Here is a 26221-nt window from a genome sequence, read left to right as displayed (position 1 = left end):
TACAGGTATTAAGATGGAAAATGAGGCCCATTCAGGATAGGAGTTACTTAATTCTGGGTCCTAATGCTAGTCTCACTTAGTTTTCAGTGTTGTCTATAGATGGTAATTTCTGTGTCAGTGTCAGTTCATTAAAAAAAAGTGACCTATACAAGAGAGTAACCAAACAATCCACCATGCAGAAGCATGGATTCTACCCTATTAAAATGTCTTGACTTGCCAGCATAAAGGGGAGGTTCACCTGTCCTTCACAGGCTCCAAAGTTGTGCAGACAAGCAGTCGACCAGAAATATTTTACCTCTACTGTTCTCTGTTCACTGGGGATAAACTAAAAGTACTTCTCAACACACCTTACAATAGATCCTATTTACTGTGAAATTTTGGTCATAATAAAACTCATTATTCAGACAGAAGGACACCTAAGGGTATATGTTCAAATAGATGATGCTCTGTCAGCAAGTGATGATTCAGTAGGCCTGAGGATTACAGTCCCTTTTGTTGGCAGGAGCTTATGCTACAGGTCTGTGCCCACACAAAACTTCACTTTATTTCTCCAGTTATCACAACAGTGATTTTAGAATCCTGGATAAGTATTACTGAATAGTCAGATATTGCACATTTTCTGGGAATGGGAGCCAATACAGGAGAGCTTTAAATCCTGCACGGGATTAAAAAATTCCTCTTAGGTGATAACATGAGCCAAGAGTGCTGCTGTATAACAGGGATCTGATATTTTAGGACAGGATGTACCTTGAAACTTTGAACAGGAAAATGTGTAGGATAAAGTGCAGAATCATGGCTTTCACATTCTGCTAGGTTGTATAAGTATGCAAATATATATGCAAAAATGAAAATGAAGAGAAGATGACAGCAAGAGAAAAAAGAGAGAAACACACACACACAGAGGCAAATAGTGAGAACACAATGAGATACAGGGCAAATGCAAGAAGGAATGTATTCACAGAATCTAAGGCACAATATACAGGAATTTGTGTACAGACCAAAGGCTTTGCAATCTAGAATTGATTTAAGGAAGTTAACAATGGCATAAGTTGGAACTTTACTTCAGAACCCTGAACTGTATGGTTAGAGAAGATAGGGATTAATGGCCCATTCCACCAACTCTCATATCCTTGGAGATAAACAGATATCTTACCATGTCACATGAGTCCAATGTCTGTGAATCAAAAAGTCATATAAGGGCAAACAATCATTAAATGATTGATCCATTCACCCAGTGGAAGTCCAAAACACACCTGAACTGGCAAAATGTGTCCAGTTTCTGATTCTTAGTTGTTTGGCCGCATTACAGATATGCTTATAAGCCAGAACATACAATTCAGAGAGCTAAGTGGGTTATTCTCAAGGTGAGATTGTCTAAAGAGGTTGAATCATAAGTTTGCATATCCTGAACATAAAGTTGCATAAGTACATTTAATTCCAAGTCACTGCTACTTAATACTGACTGTAAAAAATGTCAACTAGGAGTAATGTGTTTGATTTCCTATAAAGAAGCAATCTTATCTCCTTCCTGATTTCTTATGGTCTCCTTTTATTCCCATGTTACGACGTCAAAATCCAGTAAGAGTAAAAGGCAGGAATTAACAGTAAATAGCTTTCCTTTCCAACTACCTGCTTTGGGGTGGAAAACAACTGTGCTGGAATTACTGTCTTTATGGAATTTTGGTAAAACAAAATTTCATTAGCTTCACAGAGGCTCTGTTTTTGTGACCCTTTACTTAGAAACCAGCCTCAACTATGTCTTCTTCAGGAATTTTCAATTCTCTTTCCCAGGACTCACTATTTCATCAAAACCATATCTTTCTTCTTGTTATTTGTGCATATGGAACACCACATTTCTTCTTCTCTCTTGTCTAAGTTCCAGATTGTCCGTCCTCATAAACTCTTCAGCCTTTATAACATTAATATGTGTGAAAGCCTAGGGCCTAAGTGAATGCACTAGGAGCAGTCTGCATTGACACAACACTGGTGACATCACAGGGAATATGAAGAGCTCCCGAGGAAAGAACAGAATGTCCAGACAAGGGACTGACTATGTCATGTGGAACAGCCTCTGTTCCATGCTAATATTCTCCTTATACCAACCGTAAGGGGAAGTGTTCCATTTACAGGACTCTCCTGGGACACAGGCATTGAGCAACTCTCCCTTCCAAACCAAGGAATTTTGGCCATTGAGCCTTTTTCAATGTCAATTATATGGGAAGGTGATGTGTTTTAATTTCATATATGTTAACTGGCAATAGCTGTGAATGGACAGAGAAGAAAGCCAGCCCAGCAAGTTGTTTGAAGACTAGAGATATCCACTTCCTACATGTGTTTTATCCATAAAACCTTGATAGAAAGATGTTCAAGGGTAACCTTCATTCGAACATTAAGAATAATCAGCAAGGAGTACCATGTCACATCCAAATATGGAAAACCACACTGGGACATCATCAATGATTAACACAAGGGAGAAGCTTGCAGGCACCATCCATCTACAGAGTTAGAGATTCCTCACCCATTCACAGAGCACGTGTGTACAAGTCTTCAGAAAGATGCAGAAGTAGCATAAAGACTCAGTGTATTACTAATAAATATGAAATCCAAACTACAATTTAATCTAATGTTTCCTTATAACCAAATCAGGATGTAAGGCCTACATGGAGAGAGGGACCATGACACAACTGCTCGTACTTCCTCTGAGAAGCCATCCTCACAAACTGCCTTTTCGTTTCAGGACAAAAAACAGAGGTAGCCAAAGCCATCCCCATGATCAACAGTTTTGGTCACAGCAGGAGTCTTGACAGTGCTCCTCTTCCATGTCCCATGGTCTTCCTGAATCTCTTGAATTTTAAAAGTGTGTCAGACACAAATGACAATGTTTGTATCTGGAAAAATCTAAGTAAGAAAAGGCCGAAAGAATAAAAACATGTCATAATAAACACAAAACTCCATCACCTAACTTAACACTAAAAGAGAAAAAGGAAAAACAAAGCAATAGAGTATTACGAGCTTTTATTATATATATATATATAAAACACAAGAGTGCATGAGATCATGTTCACGTCTATAGAGCGTTTTTCCTCAGCAAATCGCAGAAATGAATTCATCCTTTCACTCACACGAGACCATGGAATTAGAAGGACCACATTTGGAAACACCTCCAATGACCTGCCAATCACCAACACATGTCACAACACTGCTGGCCAATGCGTAGAAGCCAGAGAGGAATATTAACCTTGGGAGAAAGCAAAGATGCCCACAGCTGCCTGTGTTTATTGTTTTGTTTTTTCTTAAGGCACGTGTGTATGTGTGTGTGTGTGTGTGTGTGTGTATGTGTGTGTGTGTTTGTATGTGTATGAGTGTGTAGAGTGTGTGAATGTATTGTGTGTGACTGTGTGTGAGTGATGTGTGATTATGCATATATCTGTATATGAGTATATGAATGCATTATGCATGTGTCTGTGTGTGTGTGTAGTGTGTGAATGTATTGTGTGTGACTGTGTGTGAGTGATGTGTGATTATGCATATATCTGTGTATGAGTATATGAATGCATTATGCATGTATCTGTGTGTGTGTGTGTGTGACTGTATGTGTATGTGAGTGGTGTGTGTGATTGTGTATCTGTGTGAGAATGGTGTGTGTGTGTATGTGTGGTGTGTGATTGTGTGTGTGTGTGTGTGTGTGTGTGTGTGTGTGTGTGTGTGTGACAATGCTTACTGGATTCTACTCCAACAGGTAAGAGGACCCTTCCCTTGGCTCCCAACCCGTGTTCCCAGGATAGCCCTGTCAGTCTTCTGTCCTCAGTGAAATCCACACCTGGGCTCGCACACACTTCTCTGAAGAGATTAACAAATTCTTCATTAACCAAACATCGAACAGCCCCGGATCATGCCCTGCTTTTCATTTCCAGTCAGCGATCAAATGTGTTCAGTGCTCTCTTGAGGGTGAGGGAAATAAGAGACGATGCCAAGGGTTTTACAGGCGTGGGGTCAACCTTGGAAGAGAAGTAAATAAATAAAAGCACAGATGTCTCTGCCTAGCGGCCCCTTGCACCTCTGCTCACTATTACGGAAAAGCATAAAGACGGCTGGACTGGGCAGTGGGAAGCGTTGATCTTGGGACCCTCTTCTGTCAACGTCTGTTACACAGCAGCAGCCAAGGACAGATGGTAGCAGCTTCCAGAAAACCAGCCCTTACATTTGGAGCCAAAGGGTGGTTTAGTTTCCCTGTATACTTTACGGTCGGCCTCCTCAGACAGCTGCTATTGCAATACAGGTGAACTCTCCTGCAGCTACATGCCATGCATAGGAAGCATCTCATGAAATAGGCACAAATAAGGTACAAGAAACCGTGCCAGGTTTTTCAGGATGAATCTCAATTTTATGACAACTAGGATGCCTAAGAAGATATCTGAAATGACAGAAGCTCAGCGGTTAGAGCAGTGACTGCTCGCCCAGAGGTCGTGGGTTCAGGTCCCAGCACCCACGTGGTGGCCCGCAGCCGTATGTGCCGGGATCCGATGCCCCCTTCCGGTGAGTCTGCGGACCGCGACTTAAATAGAATGTATAGATCTTTAAAAAAAAAAAAATGCTCAATCCTAAAAAGCGAGCCAGGGATGCATGACGTCTACTATGACGTATAAGGCAGACAGCCCCGCCTACTTATGCCCGACACTGGGCTTTCCTGCCAACACGGCTTTGACTCGCATGGAGGATGAGTGACATCAGGCCCTTAAGGAACGGTGACGTAGGAGACGCTACGATGTCACACTGACGTTTAGAACCCGGAAGAAGTCCCCGGATGAATGAATGACGTCAGGCCCCAGTTCTACAGAGCTGTCGAGGACCGAAGGGAGCAGCGCACGCCTGTAAGGAAGACCGGCCGCTTCCAGCGACCCCAAGCCTTTCTGCTTCCGACATTTCTGCAAGGTCCCTGATGAGGGCACATGAGGTCGCCTCCCCGTCCTGGCCCAGACACTCACAAGGAATCACTGACAGCTCAGGGAGTCAATCAACCTCTATCGGACACTTCCCATACATTAACTTTCCACCCATTAACCACGGACACTTTCCATACATTAGCCGCTATCGCACACTTTCCATACATCAACCACGGACACTTTCCATACATCAACCACTATAGGACACTTTCCACACATTAACCGCTGACACTTTCCATACATTAACCTGAGCATACAATGCATGCTCCTTTCTTAGGACGCATTTTCCTCAGGGGTGAAAAACGGCGGAAGTGACGACAACACAGAGACCGCAGACCAGGGTGGGTGGGGGCGGGGCAAATATCATCGCTTTATTCGCGGGTTGGGACCGTGCCTCAGACGAGACATTTTTCGGGGTGCGGCTTGGGGGACGTGGCTGGACCGGGACCTGGGTTCCCCCGTTCACAGCCACCCATCAGGCTACCCGACCTCACCGCGCAGCCGCCGCTGCCATGGCTTCTCCGCTTCTGTCCCAACCCCATCGGTCCGCTCTATGTGCAACACATGGGGTTGCCAGGAAATTACCCGACGTCTCCGGGAAAAGAGATGGGCAACGCCCCCAGCCTTAAAAAGCATACGAAGAAAAAATATCGGGGTTCACGTTTTCTTTGCTATCCAGCATTGATTTTGAGCCCGGGTTCCAGTGTACCGGAAGTCAGCCAAAGCCGACCCCGAACTCGCAGCTTCTCCGACCTCGGATACGGCGGTTTATCCTGACAAAAATGGAGACCCGGGCGCAGCTCACCAAATTCCCCGGAACGAATGTCTACAGTAACTTCCGGTCTGGCAGTTTCCTGTCCTGCCCGGAAGGTTCCGGGCTGAAACATCTATTTCCCATGTACGTGGCTGTATTTAAAAAAAAAACAAAAAACAAAAAAAAAAACCTTTAAGAATACGTTTTGAAGATGGCGGTCGATGTGCACGACTGAGTGGCCTCTGGGAATTGTAGTTCAGCCACACGGTGACCGAAGCCACCTCTCACAGCCGTTCACCCGTGAGGCCGCTGGGAAACCGTTGGCCGAGTCCGGGGCGCAGAGGCGTCTGGGAATTGAAGTTCAGCCACGCGGTCAGCCTCAAACACACCTCCAGCTCGGACGGACCTGACGACGCCCAGAAATGGAAATGGCGGCAGTGAAGCAGATGGATGAAGTAGCAGAGCTCACTGGAGAAAAGCCTGCGTTAGCCCAGGCTGGGTCCGAGGGGAAACGGAGGAAGAGCACGCTACGCTCGCTTTCCACCCAGGCTGCACTGCCTTAAAGGATGGACTGGAAGTGACGTAATCCAACCGAGAAGAGACCGCGACAGACGGAAACGAGACTTCCGGGCGTCCAGCAGGCAAGGTTAGACGCGATTTGATGTCAGCGCCAGCCACCTCCACAGGCGCTGAGAGGTCAGCACCATCTTCGAGGCTTCCCCCTTTAGAGAAGTGTCATGGCGGGAGGCCGCCAAATGCAGAGTACTCAGTTCACCTGCAGGCTGGAAGACCAAGCATTCAGTGCGTCTTTGGGAACCTGCTGCGACCTCCAGTGCCGGAACAGGCTGCACAATGGGCTGTGCTGCGGTCTCCGGCCTAAGAGCTAAGACGGTGCTGGAACCATGGTGTCCATGGCCGGGTCCCTGAGCCACCAGAAGACAGGAGAGCAGCAAGATGGCCCAGGACGCTGGCTCCGTTCATCAGACTGAGGTGTGCACAGGAGGAGCTGAGTGGGTCGGCGAGGGGCCCCTCTCAGAGGACGACGGGACGGTCCGCGCGGCCGCCTCCCGCTGCAAGTCCTCCACCCGCTTCCGCAGTTCGGCCTTGACGGCCAGCAACTCCTTCAGGTTCTGGTGGATCGGCATCTGCGCAGAGACAGGGCTGTCACTCAGTGCTCACTCTGAATTTCAGTATTCAGCCGCATAGCCTAATGGTTAGCTCAGTGTTGAAGCACAGTTTGCTCTGAACGCAGCGTTCAGGATTTAATGGCTTTCTCACTGCCCAGATGCTTACCTGCCCGGTCTCACAAACCATGTGTAATAAACATCACAGTAAAAGAAACCCCGACCGTAGAAGACAATCTCTGACGGATTAACGACACAAGGTCGGAAAGCAGCTCATGGCAGAGAGGACTGATCTCACCCCACAGCTCTCAGGTGGCTGTCATGCGGGAAGATTGCGGCAGCGACCCGGAGCGAGAACCCGGAGGAACCCGGAGGTGGGAGCTGAAGAGGAGGCCGTGGTGTGGTGCTGCTCACTGGCTCACTCCTTGTGACGTGGTGAAGAGCTGTAAGAGGCTGCTTAGTTCACCCAGCGCCATCAGCTCAGGGGCAACACTGCCCTCCCACGTCAGTCCGGAGCGCAGAGGCGTCTGGGAATTGTAGTTTCACCACGCGGTGACCTAAACTGTCGGTTTTACGCAGGCATCTGTGTCCCGCGGAGATGAAGTTAACCGACTTCAGTAACATCTAACCAGGCTGCCCTGCAGGTCGGAGCTTCTGCCGGCTACCCAGGCTGCCCCACGGGTGCTAGGGACAAGGTCAGCACGGAAAGGCCCTGGGGAAGCCACAATAATCCGACTACTCAGGTGTGGCCATCATTAATAATAATTAATGATGTCTCAGTGGTCAGAGCACCGACTGCTCTTTCTAAAGGTCCTGAGTTCGATTCCCAGTACCCACATGGTGGTTGCAACCGTTTGTCATGGGATCTGATGCCCTCTTCTGGTATCTGAAGACAGCGATTTATATATAATATATAGATCTTTAAAAAAAAAAAAGTTTGAACTCTTAACTCAGTAAACGGAGCGGGGTTGGTAACGGCAAAGAACCTTCTAGAACACACAAAACATGGAACCCTAACTCCTAGGGCAGTGCACCCTCAGTACGTCAGCGTCTACCATGAATACATCTTATGACGTCATCCTCGCCCAGGAAGAAAGGTCATGTCCTTATGAGAACGAGAAAACGGAAAATTACCTGCGGCCTCATCCGTGGGTTCCACCGTACGTAGTAATTTACCCACAATTCCAAGCGGCTAACACTCGCGACCGGATACAGCACGTGGTGGTCGTAGCTCACGAAGAAGGGGTTGGAGAATTCGTCGAGTTGGCTGTTGATGTAGGACCACAGCGACAGGGTCTTTGCACAGACGTCCTGGGAACAAACAACCGGGACACGGGAGTGAGTTCCTCACCGCAGCCCCGAGGGCGATTATTATTATTATCTTATTTTCACACAAACGTATTTTAAATAATGAGCTGAGTTCACACACTGAGACATCTGGATGCACACAGCCTCATGTGCAGATGTGCTGTCCCCAGAAACAGCACCAAAGTGAGGCAACACCTGGAAACTGGCTGCAGGGAGGAGGGACGAGAACTTTCTATATGAATGGCCAATATTTGTTAATTCCTGTGTGTGTGTGTCTGTGCATGTGCGCACGTGTGCGTGTGTGTATGTGTATGTGTGTCTGGGTGTATCTGTGTGTGTGTGTCTGAGGTACCAGAAAAATGGGTGTCACTGGTGCCGTGCGGATCCCACAGGCGTGGGTAAAAGCCTCACCGAACTGAACATCAGCGACTGCACTGCGCTTCCGATGAGCACATTCACTGTGTCGGCGGAAGAATTAATTTATGTCACGAAAATTGATAAAGATTTTACTCCACTGTTGTGGGTTTGTTTTGTTCTGCTTTAAACATCTGGATTGATGGATTTAAACATCTGCATTGAGATTCGATTCCAATGCCATTACACCCACCATTCAATCCTCCCTTTTAAAATTAAAAACTTAGCAGAAATAAATAAATATTCATAGGAATAAATAAAACCCTGTTTATTCATATAAAATAAATTAAAATATTTTTTAAAAGTTGATAAAGTTTCATCAAACCGAGGGACACACGTGGATTTCGCAGTACGCCCGGAATAGCTATGACGTGCGCTGTGAAGCGCGCTGTGACCTGCGCTCACCTCTCTGACACGCTGCTGCTCGCAGTTGCACAGGAAGGTCCCGAAGAGGCAGCTGTACAGGTGATCCAAAATTGCGATCAGGAACAACTCGTTAAACTCGAATGCCGAAGGGAACTGAAACGGAGAGGAAAAATTAAAGTTCATTCTTAAAGTTTAATCACGGAAGCAAAGTCATATCGCTCAATTTTGGGTTTTTTTTTTTTTTTTTTTTTTTTTTTGTGGTTTTGGGTTTTTTTGTTTGTTTTTTGATTTATTTCTCTGATGGCCCAGAAGCACCTTGATATCCTCAGTCGTCGGGGAAACGCAAATCGAAACAACCCTGAGATTCCACCTCCCACGAACCAGAATGGCTAAGATTTAAAAAAAAGAAATCTTGAGTGATGTCAAGGGCTACTGAGGACAGGGAGCAGGAGGGATATTTTTAAATTGCCGCTGGGATCTGGCGGTTTCTTAGAAAACTAGGAATGGTTCTACCTCAAGACCCAGGTATACCACTCCTGGGCATGTACCCAAAAAGATGTCCCACCGTACCGCAGGGACATTTGCCCCACTATGTTCACGGCAGCTTTATTTGTAGTAGCCAGAAACTGGGAATGACCAAGATATCCCTCAACTGAAGAATGGATAAAGAAAATGCAGTTTGTCTACACAGTGGAATACTATGCAGCCGTTAAAAAGAGAAAGACATCATGAATGTTGCAGACGAATGGATGAAAGTAGAGGTTGGGGATTTAGCTCAGTGGTAGAGCGCTTGCCTAGCAAGCGCAAGGCCCTAGGTTCAGTCCCCAGCTCCAAAAAGAAAAAGAAAAAAGAAAGTAGAAAATATCGTCCTGAGTGAGGCAATGCAGACCCAGATGGATGTATACGGTGTGTACTCATGAGTGGGTATCAGCTGTGAATTACAGGTACCATGCTACCATGCACAGAACCAAGGAAACAAAATACCGAGGAAGGCCCAGGGGAGGAAATAAAATGGACATTGGAGGATGGAGGGATAAGGATACCGACCCGGATGTCACAGGATCTCCAACCCAAAATAGATCCTGACTACAAGATGTGCAGGGACAACGATGGAGCCGAGGCCGAGGGAACTTACAACCAGCCCAACCTGAGACCCATCCCATGGGTGAGAACCAGCCCCTGAATCTCGTGGAAGAGTTAGAGGATCCAGCGGGGATCGGAACCCCAGAAGATCTGCAGAGTCCACAAACCTGGACCCTTGGGGGCCCCCAGAGACTGAACCACCAACCAAAGAGCACATATGTGGGCTGCACCTATACCACGCCCTGCCCCCCGACACACATACCCACACACCCACACACACACACATAGCACACGTGCTGCACCTACTACGCCCCCACATAGCACACACATATAGCACATGTGCAGCTTGGCCTTCATACGGGTCCCCAACAACTATAACCAGGATGTAACATGAATGAATTTTACCAGAGAACAGGAAGGGACCCTCCAAGATCAGCATTTGCCGGATGTGATTTAAGAAGAATAGAGAGCATGACCGGCTCTGCACACATTACAGATTATTCACACTTAAGAACTGTCCCACAAACACAATCCCATGAGCTCGAGCTCCTGAATCATTACCTGTGCGTAAACGAACTGAGTCTAGCAGTATAGAAAAAGGGATTGTAACGTGGCAGAGTTTGGTTTATTCTATAAGAATGCAAGGCTGGTTTAACAGTAAAAAAAAAAAAAAAAATCAATCAATGTTAAAAAGATTCGAGGCCTTAGGCTGGAGAGATGGCTCAGTGGTTAAGAGCACTGACTGCTCTTCCAAAGGTCCTGAGTTCAAATCCCAGTAACCACATGGTGGCTCACGACCATCTGTAATGAGATTGGATTCCCTCTTCTGGTGTGTCTGAAGACAGCTACAGTATATAATATATATATATACTTTAAAATACTTTAAAATAAAAAAGCTCGCTCTCTTTCTCACTTAAAAAAAAGATGTGAGGCCGGTTTCATAGTAAAAACCAACGTTAAAAAGAAATCAATGACAATATTAAGAAATATTAAAAATATGTATATAAGAAATATAAAAAAAGAAATATTAAGAAATTAAAGAATAAAAACCACATGGTCACCTCCACTGTCTTAGGCAACACATGATGCATTTTTTTCCGAATTTCTGTGAAGCTTATTATTATCACCACCGCCAACAGGTTTCAGCCGGTCACAGCCAGTCAGCAGCCATGAGACATCTGGAAATAATGGCCTCAGCGGCTGGCGTGCACGGAGTTGACTGAGGGAGTGTTAACTGAGATGCACTCTGCTAAGGAAGCAAAGAAAACTGGAACCAACGCCAATGAACATAAGTACGAGAAGTCGGTTCATACCAAGGACGGATTCTTAATATGAAGAAAAAAATATTAATTTCTTAGCATGGATCAATACTAAGTCAGAATTAATATTAATATTGATTAATATCCAGTCAGAACGATGCTTGCACACTACCTTGTCTAATCTTCAGTGTGACAACCAAGATGACAATTGGGCACAGAGCACCGTGGCAGGGAAATTTAATTTAGGAAGGACTTGAGCAGAGTTCCCAGTTACTTCCGGGGAATTGCAAGCAGAAGGTAAAACTTACAAGCTATAAGTTGATTGCCTGCCTTTAATTTACCTAAAACATAGTCTCAGAAAACATGTCATGACACACTCTGAGATTCTGCACTGCCCGAGGAACAAAAGCAGTAGAGGTGACATCGTTAAAACTACAGACACCTTAGAATATTTCAGAGATGCTGAAGATTCTTTTGAGCATTTCCAACAGTTCCTTCTGTCGTGGTTTGTCCCTATATAAAGTAGCACCACCGACTATGCATGAAATCGCTCATTGCATTCTGGGATTTTTTTTCCATAGCACCATCTATGCATGAAACGGCGCGTTGCATTCTGGGATTTTTTTTTCTGACTTTACACGGACTGAACTCAATTCAGCCGTGTGCAAATGAAAAGTGAGCAAATTGCATTACTCAGATATATATATATATATTTATATTTCACTGATTCGTTACATATAAAATTATTAGATTATAGCCAAAGACTCTCCACTGATATTTCCTGCTCAGATGTTATTTTAAGGAAAATTGTGCACACGTTTAATGCACAGAATCAAAGAGTCGTGAGACACCCCTGAGTGATTCCACCCAAATCCCTTATTTCCTTTGTTAAAAACCAACAGGCAGCACAAAATAGCACTCGTCAGCATGAGGGATGGAAATCAACTTGAAGTGAAAGACACGCACGTGCACGCCAACGTGTGTGTTCATAAGCGTTTAGGTAAAGCAAGCTGGTGCACGTCCTGCAGACAGCGACCAGACTGTTTTGGTTTTTTTTTTTTTTTTTTTTGCATTTAATTTTCAAGGTAAGTTTTCTAAAATGTGATTCATGCTCTCTTTTCTTGATCTTCTGCTCTAGTTCCTCTTTTAAAAGTCAGTCTATACACTTTGCACTGCACTACCCCACCCGCGGATCTATAGTCTCCACACTGCACTACCCCACCCACTGGTTGGAAGGCAAACCCTTTGCAAACATCTCCAAAAACATTTACATTATGATCTGTAAAAGCAGCAAATTCATAGTCGTGAAGAAGTAATGAAAACGATTTTGTGTTTCGGGGTCACCATGAGGAGCCATGTTCAAGAGTTGGGAGCACTGGGAAGGTCGGAAACAAACCACTGCGCTTCCCAGCCTGTGAACCCATGGCATCACAAAGGGCAGCTCTGCAAAACTCTGACAGACACATATTCCTGTGTTTCGAACAGGACCTTGGAGCATTTAGTCTTTCTTCCTGATTCCGTGTTCCTGGCCCGGTCTCCTATCCCAGGGACTCCAAACTCACACATGCATGTTAGAAATCATGGGAAAACCTAAGCAGCCTTATTTAAAACCAAGCTGCGGAACATTGCTAACCAGTAAGCAGGGAAGAAAAGTGTTTCTAATTTTTTGTTCACGTGAATGAGAATCGAACCACACTGAGGACATATGGAAGGGATATATGTAACACACGTTTTGCATGAAGCATGGATGGGAATTTAATTTTCCACTGTGAGACATGTCTGAAGCAGACTGTAGTGATAGGCAAGAAATCCCTTACCTGCCTTGTCATCTGCCAAACGCAATCAATGAACTGGAGAAATATAGGCGACCGGTCAGCGTCAGCGTGGTTGTCGTCACCGTGGCCCACTCTCTGGAAAGAAGCCAACACGGATCACAGGATTTCCCAGGAAAGGCATTGGCGATTGGGACCGATACTGATGGCACACAGGGCCCAGGTGACAGTGACGTGGGGTTCACAGAATCAATGCCGCTGACAGAACAGACTAAATTATCTGGGGCTAGCAGGAAAGCCAGTGAGAAGATCCCATGTAGCTGTGCGGAATTAACCGGTTGCAGGTATCCCGTGAGTCTTGCAGATTATGAGTCTGGGGATTGAAGGGAGTGAAAATAGTGTATACACTGACTAATGTATATGGGGCTTCTATTTGGGGTGACAATGTATACACTGACTAATGTATATGGGGCTTCTATTTGGGGTGACAATGTATATACTGACTAATGTATATGGGGCTTCCATTTGGGGTGACAATGTATACTCTTACTAATGTACATGGGACTTCCATTTGGGGTGACAATGTATACACTGACTAATGTTTATGGGGCTTCCATTTGGGGTTGCAAATAGGTTTAGGGGTTGGAAAGAAGTAATGGTTACACAGCGTCGTGAATGCAGAACAGCACACTAAGCACCTTAAGTTGATGAATTCTGCGTCATGTGGACTTGACTCATTTTAACAGAAACGTGTAATTACACAAAAGTAAGGCCTAATGGGAACATACAATGCAGAGGTCCATGGTGTTCCATTATGAAAATTCAAATCCAGTACAAAGAAAAACGGTTGCTCACGTGTGTAAATGTATGTTACCAAATGCCACACACACGTATGTGAAAGAAAACAGCTGCATGTGTGTAAATGTATGTCACCAAATGCCACACACACGTATGTGAAAGAAAACAGCTACATGCCTGTAAATGTATGTCACCAAATGCCACACACGTATGTGAAAGAAAACAGCTACAGGACTGTAAATGTACGTTACCAAATGCCACACACACATATGTGACCCAACTGACATACCAGTGCAAACCTGTGTCCGAAGCTTATCCACTCCTTTTCTATGAGGGCCTCGAACCCTGGGATGGTTCGGTAGTAACTGTCCAACATGAGCATTGCCAGAGATGTGAGCTGGGGCGTGCGGTCCCAGCCGTCACTGCAGTGGACGACCACAGACGTTTTCCCAGACTCTATTTTATCCGCAATTCTCACTGCCCCAGCCAGAAGGACCTGTGGGAAAGAAGGTGAAATGGACGAGGCTACACTGAGCGTTAACCATATACGAGACAATTCTGTGCGAAAGTTTGCACATTCTAATCACTGAACCACACAAGGATGCTATCTAGGGCTGAGGCTCGATTTCGGTAAGTTCCTAAGTTCTAGCCCCAGTGTCCCCCAAACAAAACAAAACACGAGACAAAGGAACAAGGACAAACAGGAAATTAAGAATCACTGGGAAATGTGAGCATCGGGTTTGGGTTTTTTTTTTTTTAATTACAAAAACAATTTAAATAAATAGGGCCAGTTATGGAAGGGTCAGAAAGTTTGAGGCTAGCCTGGCCTACAGAGCAAGTTGTAGGACAGCCAGCACTACACGGAGAAACCCCGCGTCATCCCCCACAAAAAAAGCCACGGGAAAAGTCACTTAAAATTATAGAAACAATTAAAATAAATTGGGTCATTTATTTTTAAAATTATAAAAATGATTAAATAAATCGGGTCGTTGATTGAAGGATCAGAAAGTTCTACTAAAAACCTGACTCACTGTATCTATTGCACACCTATAACCCCAGCACCGGGGAAGCAACCTCAGGCTTTCTTCAGGCTCAGGTGTTCATATATACACGTATATACCAATCTCCACGTACACGTATGATTAAAATCGAAACCCTAGCTTTAAAAAAACACAACTATTTAGAAAACCTGCCGCTAGGAGGGTGGAGTCAGGAGAATCAGAAGATCAAAACAACTTCAGCCCCACAACAAATCTGGGAGCTAACCTGGGCTACGTGGCCCTGCCTTTTATTCATCGGTTGATCTGTAAATAAAACGCTGTAAATTTTTGTCAGAAAAGCACTCCCCCACCCCGCAAAGACCACCTCTATGTGCACTGATCACCTGTTCTGCACCAGAATGTCCAAAAGCTTTCCTATGCAGCTGAGATGTGTTAATGCGCAATGTTGAAAAAACGTTTATAAACAGAAATATTTACGACACACGGTTGGTTGCATACGTGATTGGGGAAATGGGATAAAAGGTTGGACGCGTTTACCCTTATGTATTCCAGCCAGTGCGTCCCGTCCACATTGGACAGCCAGTGCGACTCGTCGATGGCAGGGTACACGACCTCCTTCAACTTACGGAGTGACTCCCTCATCACGTGAATGTTGGGTATCTCCAGGAAGATGAGCTCCGCGTTAGGGTAAGCGCTTTCACATTCATATCCGCCGCCCTTCGCCTGTAAAAAAAAGCAATAACAATAATTTATTTACAATTAATATATTTATAATTAATAAATATTTACAATTAATAATGAATTGTAATAATCAATTATTATTAATTATAACAACTAAATATGTGTTTCACTATGCAGCCCTGGCTGGCCTAATACTAATTAAGATGTTAATTACTAATAATGATTAATAGCTATTAATTATTTTGCTATTAATTAAATGTTAATTTTTTTTTTGTTCTTTCAATTGGCCAGGCTGTGACTTTTTACTAACTGACCAGATTATAAAAATACCACGGGCGACAACGCTTTTGTTCATCCATCTGATAAGCCTGCTAATCCAGTCTTCCCTGTTGCCAGCATTTTCACCTTCTACAAAGTGAGCAGTGCACATAGAGGTGGGCAGAGAACAGGTGAGCAGTGCACACAGAGGTGGCGCAAACCAGCAGAAACACACCATCTAATTGCAGTGCAGCAGTCACCACACCTCAAGGCCAGGAGGCTGGAATATGGGTGCCGGGAGGGGGGTCAGGGGGGGTCATAATTCCTTAGAAGTGTCTAGAAGGATTCTGAATCCCATCAGTTAATGTCTATTTCCATGTTTGCCATTTATCTCCCCTGTCTGTGCCTTCGTCTCTGCTTTTCTTATAAAAAATACTCGTTGGGCCAGCAAAATGGCTCAGTAGGGAATGGCTCAGTGGGGAAGGCGCTTGCCACTGAGCCTGACAACCTGCATTTGATTGACACTGAGAATTGACGAAGGAGAGAGGCAAATCCTGCAAGGTTGTCCTCTGACCTGTACACAAAAGCGAGCACCTGTGCACTGATAGTTTAAACCAGGACCGTGTGGCCTTCATGCAGGGTCCCTTCTGCTGGTGCCATGTATTCACCAAGAACATGTCACACTGTCACAACACGTCTGCACATCTGTCAAAACAATGTGGGGTTTGGAAACTGCAAAACTTATCTTAGCAACTTAACAAGAGCAAATGAGTATGACAGAAAGGGACGCAAGTGATCTTAGGATAAAACCTGGTCTGCAGCTGGCTTATACTCTGCAGAGGTCAAAGGTCAATATTCAAAACACACCCGGAGGAGAGTTCAGAGAAACTGGTGGCAACCTGACACCCCAGAAGTAACAATGGGTGGAAGAATTCCCATCTCCTCCAGCGACTGTGAGCATCCATGTGTAAGTTTTATTTGAGTGCCTGTTCCAGATTCTCACACCCATGAGTGCACGACCTGTGTCACCACAGCCAATGGGGAGAAACAACTTAAATGTTCACAAACACACGAGTGGGCAACCAGAACGTCATCCTCCCACACGACAGAACATGACTCATCTGGAAAAAGGAACGAGGTACGGGTGCTGCAAAACGGACCGACTTTGAAAAAGAAGGGCAGAAGACAGACACAAAAGGGTTCTTCAGCGGGGGACTCTATTTCTACGAATCGTCCAACTCAGATAAAAGCATATGGCTTGGGGCCAGAGGCTGGGCAAGGGGAATGGGGGAAAGGGGAGAAGGAGATGGCAAATGGATACCGAGTTCCATCTGGGGAGATGAAATGGGACAGGAGAGCTACTTTTACAGTATTGTAATTATTATAAATATTATGTATTATAAATATAGCAGAATTATAAATATTATATACTATATAGAGGAATTATAAATATTATATATTGTAAATATAGAGGAAGTCCTTCAAGTTACAAACTTAGGAGTTTTATGTTATCTGAATTTTTATCTCCATAAAAAGGTAAACTTCCGTACCACGAAGACGCCGTATTAATTTAGCCTGCGACTAACTATCCAGTGCACAAGTTGGCCAGGGTTGGCGGAAGAGAACAGGATCCAGAGCAGCGCAGGGTTGAGGGTGGCGTGCTCTAGGATAGCACAGGAGGCACCGGATACCTGCACGGCCAAAAGCGAAGACGACACGAGTTAGGGTACAGACAAGAACCCCGAAGACAGACGGGGCGCAAAGGTGGGTGAGGACAGTGCTTCCTGAAATGAAGATGAATTTTGCACAAGTCGCACCAGGCCGTGGGAAGGAATGATATACAAGCGGACGGGCCAGACGGTAGAGGAACAGGGTCATCCGGGAAGGAAATAAAGCCTATGATTCTCTGCATTTACGGGGCAGGGGACACAGATGTCTGGAACTCAGAAAAAGTGTAAACTGGGAATTGGAATATCAGTGTGGAGGATCTGTCATGGGGATGGGTGACAAGGGAAGACAGGAAAATGCACATGGCGTTCCAGAACAGCGGGTAACGTACAGACAGAAGGATAGACCAGAAGTCTACAGAAGACCAATATTTAAGGAAGACAGAGGAGAGGAGGAGAATAAAGAATATACTCGGATAGTCATAAATGGCCTCTGTGGACAATCTAGGATGTGCATATAATAGGAAGTGTGTGGTATGTGTGTGTTTCCAAGTGTGGCTCAGTTTACCTAATGCTCTCCAGCTGCATTCGTTTTCCTATAAATACCATGATTCCACCTTCTTTATGTTAAACTCGGTACCACTGTATGGATGTGCCATGTTTTCTCTATTCGTAGAAATATTAACATACAATAATGTACACATACACACTGATAGTGTGATATATACATTGGTAGTATATGTCATACATATGGGAGCCAGTGGCCAATGGGGAGGAAACTCTGTGAGGAGGAACGGAGGCAGCCCGTGCACACTAAGAATCAGAATGGACTTAGGGGGTCAAAGTTCATTGGTCACCTATGGCAATGCACAGATGCTCATTTATCACACCAGGGCTATAGGGTGAAAAGAACACTGCACGTCAGTTCTATAACAGGACACAGGGATCCACCATTTGGGGGTCTCAAGACAAAACAAAAAGGAAGACGACGAGGAAGGAAACCAACCGATGCCTTCTAAGGAGCGGGGTGTGAGGTTGAGAGAGTTCTAGAAAACGAAAATTGATTAGACAGACCTGTGTCTGTCAGGGCCAACCAATGTTCCTAAGAGAAACCGGTGACACGGGCAGACACTACCTATACGTGCCCAAGTCTGCAAACAAAACGTCACACACACTATGGCTGTGTGCCACTCTAGTCAATCAAAAGTATAGTAAATATTTTAAAGTCATAAATAATTAAAAGGACAGTCTTTCTCCTGTCTCTGTCTGTCTGTCTGTCTTCTCCACATAATTTTCTCGTATTTTGTGAGTTCTGGGAACAAGCAGTATAGTGGTTTAGTTTCATTTTTCAAATAAGGTTGCATTCTTTTTTTTATTTTAAAGATTTATTTATTTATTATATATAAGTACACTGTGGCTGTCTTCAGACACACCAGAAGAGGGCATCAGATCCCATTACAAATGGTTGTAAGCCACCATGTGGTTGCTGGGAATTGAACTCAGGATCTCTGAGAGAGCAGTCGGTGCTCTAACCACTGAGCCACCCCTCCAGGCCCCAAGGTTGCCTTCTTTGCAAAGACCCAGCAGTCAGGAGAAGTCTGTAAAGTAGGCTGAAAAGTGGCCCTCACTAAAGGTGAACAGAATAAACCCCTGCTGATTGCGAACACAACCTTATCTGAGAAACAAAACCGAACCAGATCTCTGGGATAACCTTGGATGACCTCGAGAGGGCCCTAAAGGTCATCATGATATCCTCAGGATATATACATTTAGAAAATATACATAAAGATACTGAATACATCTCTCTATATATATTTAGAATATATACATTTAAAGATACTGAATATATCTATATATATTTAGAATATATATTTAAAGATACTGAATATACATATATATTTAGAATATATATTTAAAGATACTGAATATATATATATTTAGAATATATATTTAAAGATACTGAATGTGTATATATATATATATATATATATTTATTTAAAGTTATGAATTGGTTAAACAATCAGTAAATTTATTAGAGGGACTTCCAAAGGGCCTGTGGTGGTTTCATTAAAACACGCACTAGTTTACGTAGTTCTCTCTATAGGGCTTTGCTTCATCGAGTCGTCAAACTAAACTGTGGGAAAGTTATGAAAAAGGCAAGATTCAATGGCGCGTTCTAAAACGATGAAGACTTATAGAAAGCATGAAAAAACAAACAAGCGAACAAACAAAAACCCCACGTTTTCTCCAAGGCTACCAAACACATACCTTGTTAGTATCGGCAACACTGTTCTGCCGGGCATCGAAGATAGTGAGTTTATGTGACTGCGCATTGGCATCCATGATGGTCTGCAGGTATTTCTCATCTTCTTTGCAGCGTTTATCGTTGGGACCCACCAATGGCTGGCCGCAACGTGTAATTGTGGCCTGACTCTCCGGATGAATCCACGACAACACCTGATGTTTTAGGGCAACAAATAATAAATATCCGCTGAGGGGTGTCATTCGTAATATAATATATTATCTAATTAGTTGACAAAAAGTACAATGAGACATTCTAAAAATCCCTTTCTCCTTTGAAATCCTATCACTCCAAATAAGATAAAACTTAAATCGAACTATTACTAAAATCTAATCCCATTTCTATTTGACTGTCAAGCTCCATATTTTTCTAATATAAAAACATCATATCTTTATAATAACATAAATAGCACAGTGAGGTCTCTTATCAAAAACATACATACATATACACATACATATATATAGATAGATAGATATAGATAGATATATAGATAGATATATCTCAGATCTCCCATTTTTCTACAGAGGTCCAAGGACACAAAATAATTCAGTTGTAAACTTGAAGAAACCATCCCTTCCTCCTGGGCATGATTATTTCATTCCCATGTAACTACAGAAATAAAATAAATGAGTGTTTGTATAATGAGGTATTTCTTCAGATCAAAAGTGAGCAGTGCACATAGAGGTGGGTACAGAACAGGTGAACAGTGCACATAGAGGTAGGTGCAGAACAGGTAAGCAGTGCACATAGAGGTGGGTGCAGAACAGGTGAGCAGTGCACATAGAGATGTTGTGCCTGTTTCTTTCTGAACAACAAAGCTCATTACTCACAGGGACTCTGCCCTTTGCTCGAAAGGCTGACACTTTCAGAAGGTCATCATCTTTCACGCTCGTTGGCACAACGATGACGGCAGGGTAGGTATCGCAGAACTCATAATTACTGTTGATTTTGGATATTTTCCAGCTCTCATTTGGCAGGCCCTGTAGGACGTTAGAGGAAGAAGAACGGGAAATAAATAAATAAATAAATAAACAAACAAACAAACAAACCATGAATCACATTTATTCGTTTATAACTTGCTTATTGCTATTAAAATAACGGTGCCTCAAATCAAATTAACGACAGCGTGGATCCTCATTCATCCATTCTTTATGAGGCCTGGAATGCAAAAACATCTGGAAGCACAGCTTCTTCTCCGTGGCTGCACATCTGTCCTTTCAGTAAGGACAAGGAAACTACCGCATCCCATGTGACAAGTGACGTACTCTACCTGTCTCTTGTATTCAGACACTGGGTCGTAGACTTTCCAGCCGTTAACTGGAAACTTCTCTTTATAGTTGAACGCAAACAGCGCCTAGAGACGAAAATCCACAAAACGCACGTCAGTGTTTGTTATCCCATAACAAACTATAAACCTTCGTTCATTCTGCTACCGGTTCTGTTTTAATCTGCACGTTTTAAAGTAATAACTTAGGAGCCCCCACTTCTTTCTTTTCTTTGTTGTTTTTTCTTTCTTTAATTTGTTTTTCCAGGCAGGGTCTGTCTACGTAGCCCCGGCTGTCCTGGAACTCGCTCTATAGACCAGGATGGCCTTGAACTCATAGAAGCTTTTCTTAATCATTCGTTATGCAGGAGAGATAAAATATTTGAATTTAGTTATTATGCAAGAGATATAAAATCCAAATTTTTGCATTTAGCTACGTCACAGAAAGAGATAAGGACTAAACCCAAAAGAAATGTATAAATGTGGAATTGCTGGACACCCAAGGAAGGTTTGCTTCGCTGTGCTCACCTGTCCATTGGAAAGAGGAAAAGCGTGCTTGTTGAGGTTCTCAAATATCCCAAGTTTTCTCTGTTCTTCCTGCTTATACGCGAGTCTCAGGTTCCTCATGTCCTAGGAAACGATGAACAAAGCTCAGCTATTCAACATGGAATGAGCACTTGTTAGCCAGACGCCCTGACACAGCACACACGGAAGACTTTTATTCATCCCTTGTTTTGTACTCTACAGTTTTTCAACTAACAGAAGACAAGTCAACAAGAATACTCCCAGTGAGCTTTTAAAAATTAAGAAAAAAAAGAAGGAAAAAATAGGGAATAAAAAAGAAAAAAAGGAGAAAAAAAAGGAAAAAAATTAAAAAGGAAAAAATGGAGAAAAAAGGAAAAAAATTAAAAAGAAAAGAAAAAAGTTAAGAAAAATGGAATAAAGGGGACGTAAACATTGGGAAGGAGAGTCAGCAGGATAGTTAAAAATAATGTTTGCTCACATAAGATGTACAACCGCATTCTGTGCACTTCCTGGCCAAAGTGGAATTTATTGTTCAGGCTAAGCTGCTGAACGAGTCATCCGTGAAAAGGAATGTTACAAATGCTTCCCCTATGCACTCATGTGCAGACGGTGCTTCCCCTATGCACTCACTGTGAGTCGCCTTAGCGAGTCTTTGTGTCAATAGAATAAACACTATTTCTTAATAATGATTTCTTAAAATGGTTTCCCAATCAATGTTTCTATCAACTCACCAAGGGGTGTGTGTGTATACATATGTGTGTGTGTGTGTGTGTGTGTGTGTGTGTATGTGTGTGTGTGTATATATGAGTGTGTGTATATATGTGTGTGTGTATATATGTGTGTGTATATATATATGAGTGTGTGTATACATGTGTGTATTATGTGTGTGTATATATGCATGTTTATATATATGTATATATGTGTGTGTATATATGTATGTTTATATATGTATATATGTGTGTATATATATGTGTATATATGTGTGTATATGTATGTATATATGTGTGTATATATGTGTGTATATGTGTGTGTATGTATATATGTGTGTATGTATATATGTGTGTGTATATATGTGTGTGTATATGTGTGTGTGTGTGTGTATATATGTGTGAGTGTATATGTGTGTGTGTGTGGTGTGTGTGTGTGTGTGTGTGTGTGTGTGTGTGTGTGTATAATAATAACGCCCCCTGCAAGCAGTATAAATCACTCCTACGATGCAAGACCATAAGGGGCACAAGTGAGCAGAGTCCAGCACGGTCTGCCTGGCGCCGGTGCTCTCGGGTGTTTGCAGCCTACCTTGCACACAATCTCTATACCACAGGAATTGTCCCCGTGGCTCTGGGCACCGATCTTCTCCACTCTGCTGATGACTCCAAGCGGGACGTCGAGGATGAAATGCGGGTCCTGGGGATGACAATTAAACGCCTATCACGTCTTTTCACGTTTTCACTTCTTACGTCGCTGCACACTTGTGTGTCTATTTACTGTGAAGTGCAGTTGTGTTTGCACTTAAGAAACTGGCGTCTGAGAGGTAATCATAGACCTCAGGAGGTCAATACCCAAACCACAGTGACAACTCAGCAAACAGGAAATCAATGACGTAAAATTATTTACGTGATGGTAAATCAATGACATAAAATTATTTACATTATGGTAAGATCTTAACACCCGAGCACGCGTTAAGGACTCACCCTTTCCACGTTTTTGAAGAACATTTTGAAGTCCGTCACTGTCAGGGTCCCACTCACGGCTCCCGCGAACGGGCAGATGTAGATGACGTCCTTCACTGAAAGAACAAAACCAAAGCAGCGGTGACTCTCACACACATGTGCTTCTGTGACTCTCACACGCGTGTGCTTCCGTGATATCCACAACACACCTGGACCGTCCGGCCTTCTGGGAATTTAAAATTTTAAGGAATTATATCAATTATTATATATATATTCTATATGATAGCACAGATGTTTCCCGACATAGTTCCAAACTCTGATTGCCTACTTAAAGATGCTTAAGTAAAAACCCTTATAGCAATAGAAAAGTTGCAAGCTGTCTGGGAAGTGGAAAAAAAAAGACTCTGCCTCTAAACAAAAACAAAAAGAAAATTCCTTATCAGAGCTAACTTTCTGTTCTTTACCGAGTCTCCACAGCATATTTAATTCCTGCTGATGTTAAAAGATTCACATCTATCATAAAGATTGTGTGGAGTGACCGGAACATGCACGGTTACAGATGTAAGGCATGATGGTAGGATGGCTCAGTGGTCAAAGCACTCTCCTTATTTTTCTGTAATTTGATATGCTGACTGTCCTATGTTTGCTCCTACAGCTGCAGTGGGGGTAAAGGGTCGTGGAGCCAGCCAGAGAATGTGCCGATAAGTGCATGTCTAGAACGTCAGGCCGCCATTAGTAATGCCATCCTTAAAAGATAAAAATGAAATCAACATCCAGAGCGTTTACAGCACAGTTAATCCTGGTACTGGGGAAGCAGGCACAGGGTTGGGGGGTGGGGATCTCTATGAGTTTAGGGACAGCCTAGGCAAAATAGAAAGTTTTAGGCCGGCTAGGACTCCATAATGAGAACCTGTCTCAAAGAAAGTATAAATTGCCTAGCAAGCGCAAGGCCTTGGGTTCAGTCCTCAGCTCCCAAAAAAAAAAAAAAAAAAAAAAGTATAAAATGACATAAGGTATCATACATGAATCGTGCAGACAGGTAAAACGCATTCAGTTAATTAGGGGAGAGCGCAGTGGCTGGGAACTCGCCTGACAAGCATTTAGGCTCTCAGTTAGGTCCTCAGGGCTGGGACACAAGAAGAAAAGAGGCCTCAATGAAACTAAAACATGACCGAAAAGGCAAAGGAGAGAGCAAGAGCTAAATAAGACATAAGAAAAAATGAGACGAGAGAACAATTTTAAAATTAATCATATGAGTGTAACACGTGAATGACCTCAGCAGCCTAAACACGAGGCGCAGGTTATCAAATTGCAGACAAAAGAAAAAAAAAAACCAAAAACCTCGACTATAGGTGGCTAGAAAGAAACCCACTTTACATACGAAAATGAACAAAAACACAGTAAATGCATACGTGGTACCATGTTTACCATAAAGAAGGTGGAATCATGATATTTTTAGGAAAACGAATGCAGCTGGAGAGTAACGTAAACTAAGCCACACTCGGAAACACACACATACTTCCTATTATATGCACATCCTAGACTTTAACATGTGTGTCTCACATGTCTATGGAGACAGACCATGAAACTAGGTGGGGAAATAACATGGAAGGGAAAAGGTCGTAGGGGTTGAGAGGGAAAAAGAGGGCAAAAGAATGTGTGTGACCTGGAAGCAGAATGAGGCCTACTGTGGGCAAATTCACAAAGCTAAGAGCGACATGAATACTTTAATATTGAAAGTAGGTCTACTGATCAGGAAAAAGCTATAATACCCATAATAATAATCAAACAAAGATTTTCAGAGCAAAGTCTATAACCAGGAATAAAGGAGGCAATAATAGCATAGCACGTGTTCAATTCTACAATCAATAATAGCAGAACACGTGTTCAATTCTACTGTATACACAGCGCTCAAAAGACCATCTTCTGCGCCATAATACAAGCCTTGGGGTAAATTCAGATCACGAAATTCACGTTGTGTTTCTAGCATTTTTGCTTGTTTTTCAGACAAGGCCTCATCAACTGTGAGCTGATCTCAACCTATATCACTGTAGGTGAGCTCAGACCTCATCCTCCTGCCTCCGCTCCTGAGTGTGTGTACGAACAACCTGTCCTTAAGTCATGTGTGGGTCAAGAAGAAATCGAAAGCATCAAATGTCAGGAAAACAGAAATCATAATTCAAGAGGCCGTGGAGAGCAATGATTGGAGGGAGATCTCAAGTCAGTGACTTACGTCCCAGTCCAGGGGGTTTTGTGGGTAAATCACCAATCGTAAACAGTGAATAAATTCATAACAGTTTTATTTATAAAATAAATAACGATTGAGATGTAAGTAAAGGAATATGTCTAATAATTTTTTTTTTAAAAAAAAGAATGAAAGAAAGAAAAAAGGAAAGAAAGGCCTTAAGGGATTTCATAGTTGATGGTTGAATGATTCAGTTGTATTCATGTATATCTTTCTATGTGTGTTACAAGATTGATATAAATAAATGCACAATAATCAGTTAAAAAAAAAAGCAGCAGAAACAACCCAGACATACATCCACATAGGAATGGACTCTGACGACGGAATAGTATGCAGCAACGAAAAAAAGACGGTTGCTAACCGATGTCACAATTTGGTGGTATATCCAAACAATTATTTGATTGGAAGTACAGCCAAAACAAAAAAAAACTGTGAATTCACTTCTGGGAAGTGCAAGGAAATAAAGTAGTCTATAGTTTTGGGGGATCAAGGAATAAATAGGAGAAGAGAAAAAAAGAAACTACTTTAGGGTTTGGAGATTTTCATCACCATGAGAGTGGCAATGGCTTCCCAAACACGTACTATATATACATATACGTATTCATATATGTATATGTATATATATGTATATACATTACGTACTACATACAACCCACGCTCACAGAAACCACGTCTCGTAGACTCCCATGAGCCAAGTCGAACTCACCAATGGCCTTAATGGACTCCCCCGGGAAAAGCGGAGCTTCCTCCATCTGCGCCAGTTTATTTCCATCCCTCAGAGCCTGGC

The 26221-nt window shown here is 43.2% G+C and overlaps 1 protein-coding gene across 13 annotated transcripts in view; it reads right to left on the bottom strand.

The window, feature by feature from the left end:
* Window positions 1-5285: 5285 nt before the first annotated feature.
* Window positions 5286-26221, bottom strand: part of Mtmr1 (myotubularin related protein 1) — a 33508-nt gene continuing 12572 nt past the window's right edge. For 4 of the 13 annotated variants that reach the window (XM_087593023.1, XM_087593022.1, XM_087593024.1 and 1 more), the window contains 13 exons: window positions 26141-26216; window positions 23211-23305; window positions 22816-22923; window positions 21523-21624; window positions 21001-21084; window positions 20561-20710; window positions 19697-19885; window positions 15360-15545; window positions 14111-14317; window positions 13069-13161; window positions 8949-9062; window positions 7956-8132; window positions 5290-6842 (listed from right to left, as the gene is read on the bottom strand). In XM_087593023.1, coding sequence (XP_087449149.1) covers window positions 6678-6842; window positions 7956-8132; window positions 8949-9062; window positions 13069-13161; window positions 14111-14317; window positions 15360-15545; window positions 19697-19885; window positions 20561-20710; window positions 21001-21084; window positions 21523-21624; window positions 22816-22923; window positions 23211-23305; window positions 26141-26216 — 1746 coding nt within the window. In that variant the 3' untranslated portion in view covers window positions 5290-6677. 13 annotated transcript variants of the gene reach the window in all.

The sequence above is a fragment of the Rattus norvegicus genome, chromosome 18 (assembly GCF_021556685.1).
Source record: "Rattus norvegicus strain SHRSP/BbbUtx chromosome 18, alternate assembly SHRSP_T2T, whole genome shotgun sequence".
NCBI lineage: Eukaryota > Metazoa > Chordata > Mammalia > Rodentia > Muridae > Rattus > Rattus norvegicus.
Note: the sequence above shows the minus strand (reverse complement) of the source record. Positions and strands in the feature narration are given on the sequence as shown.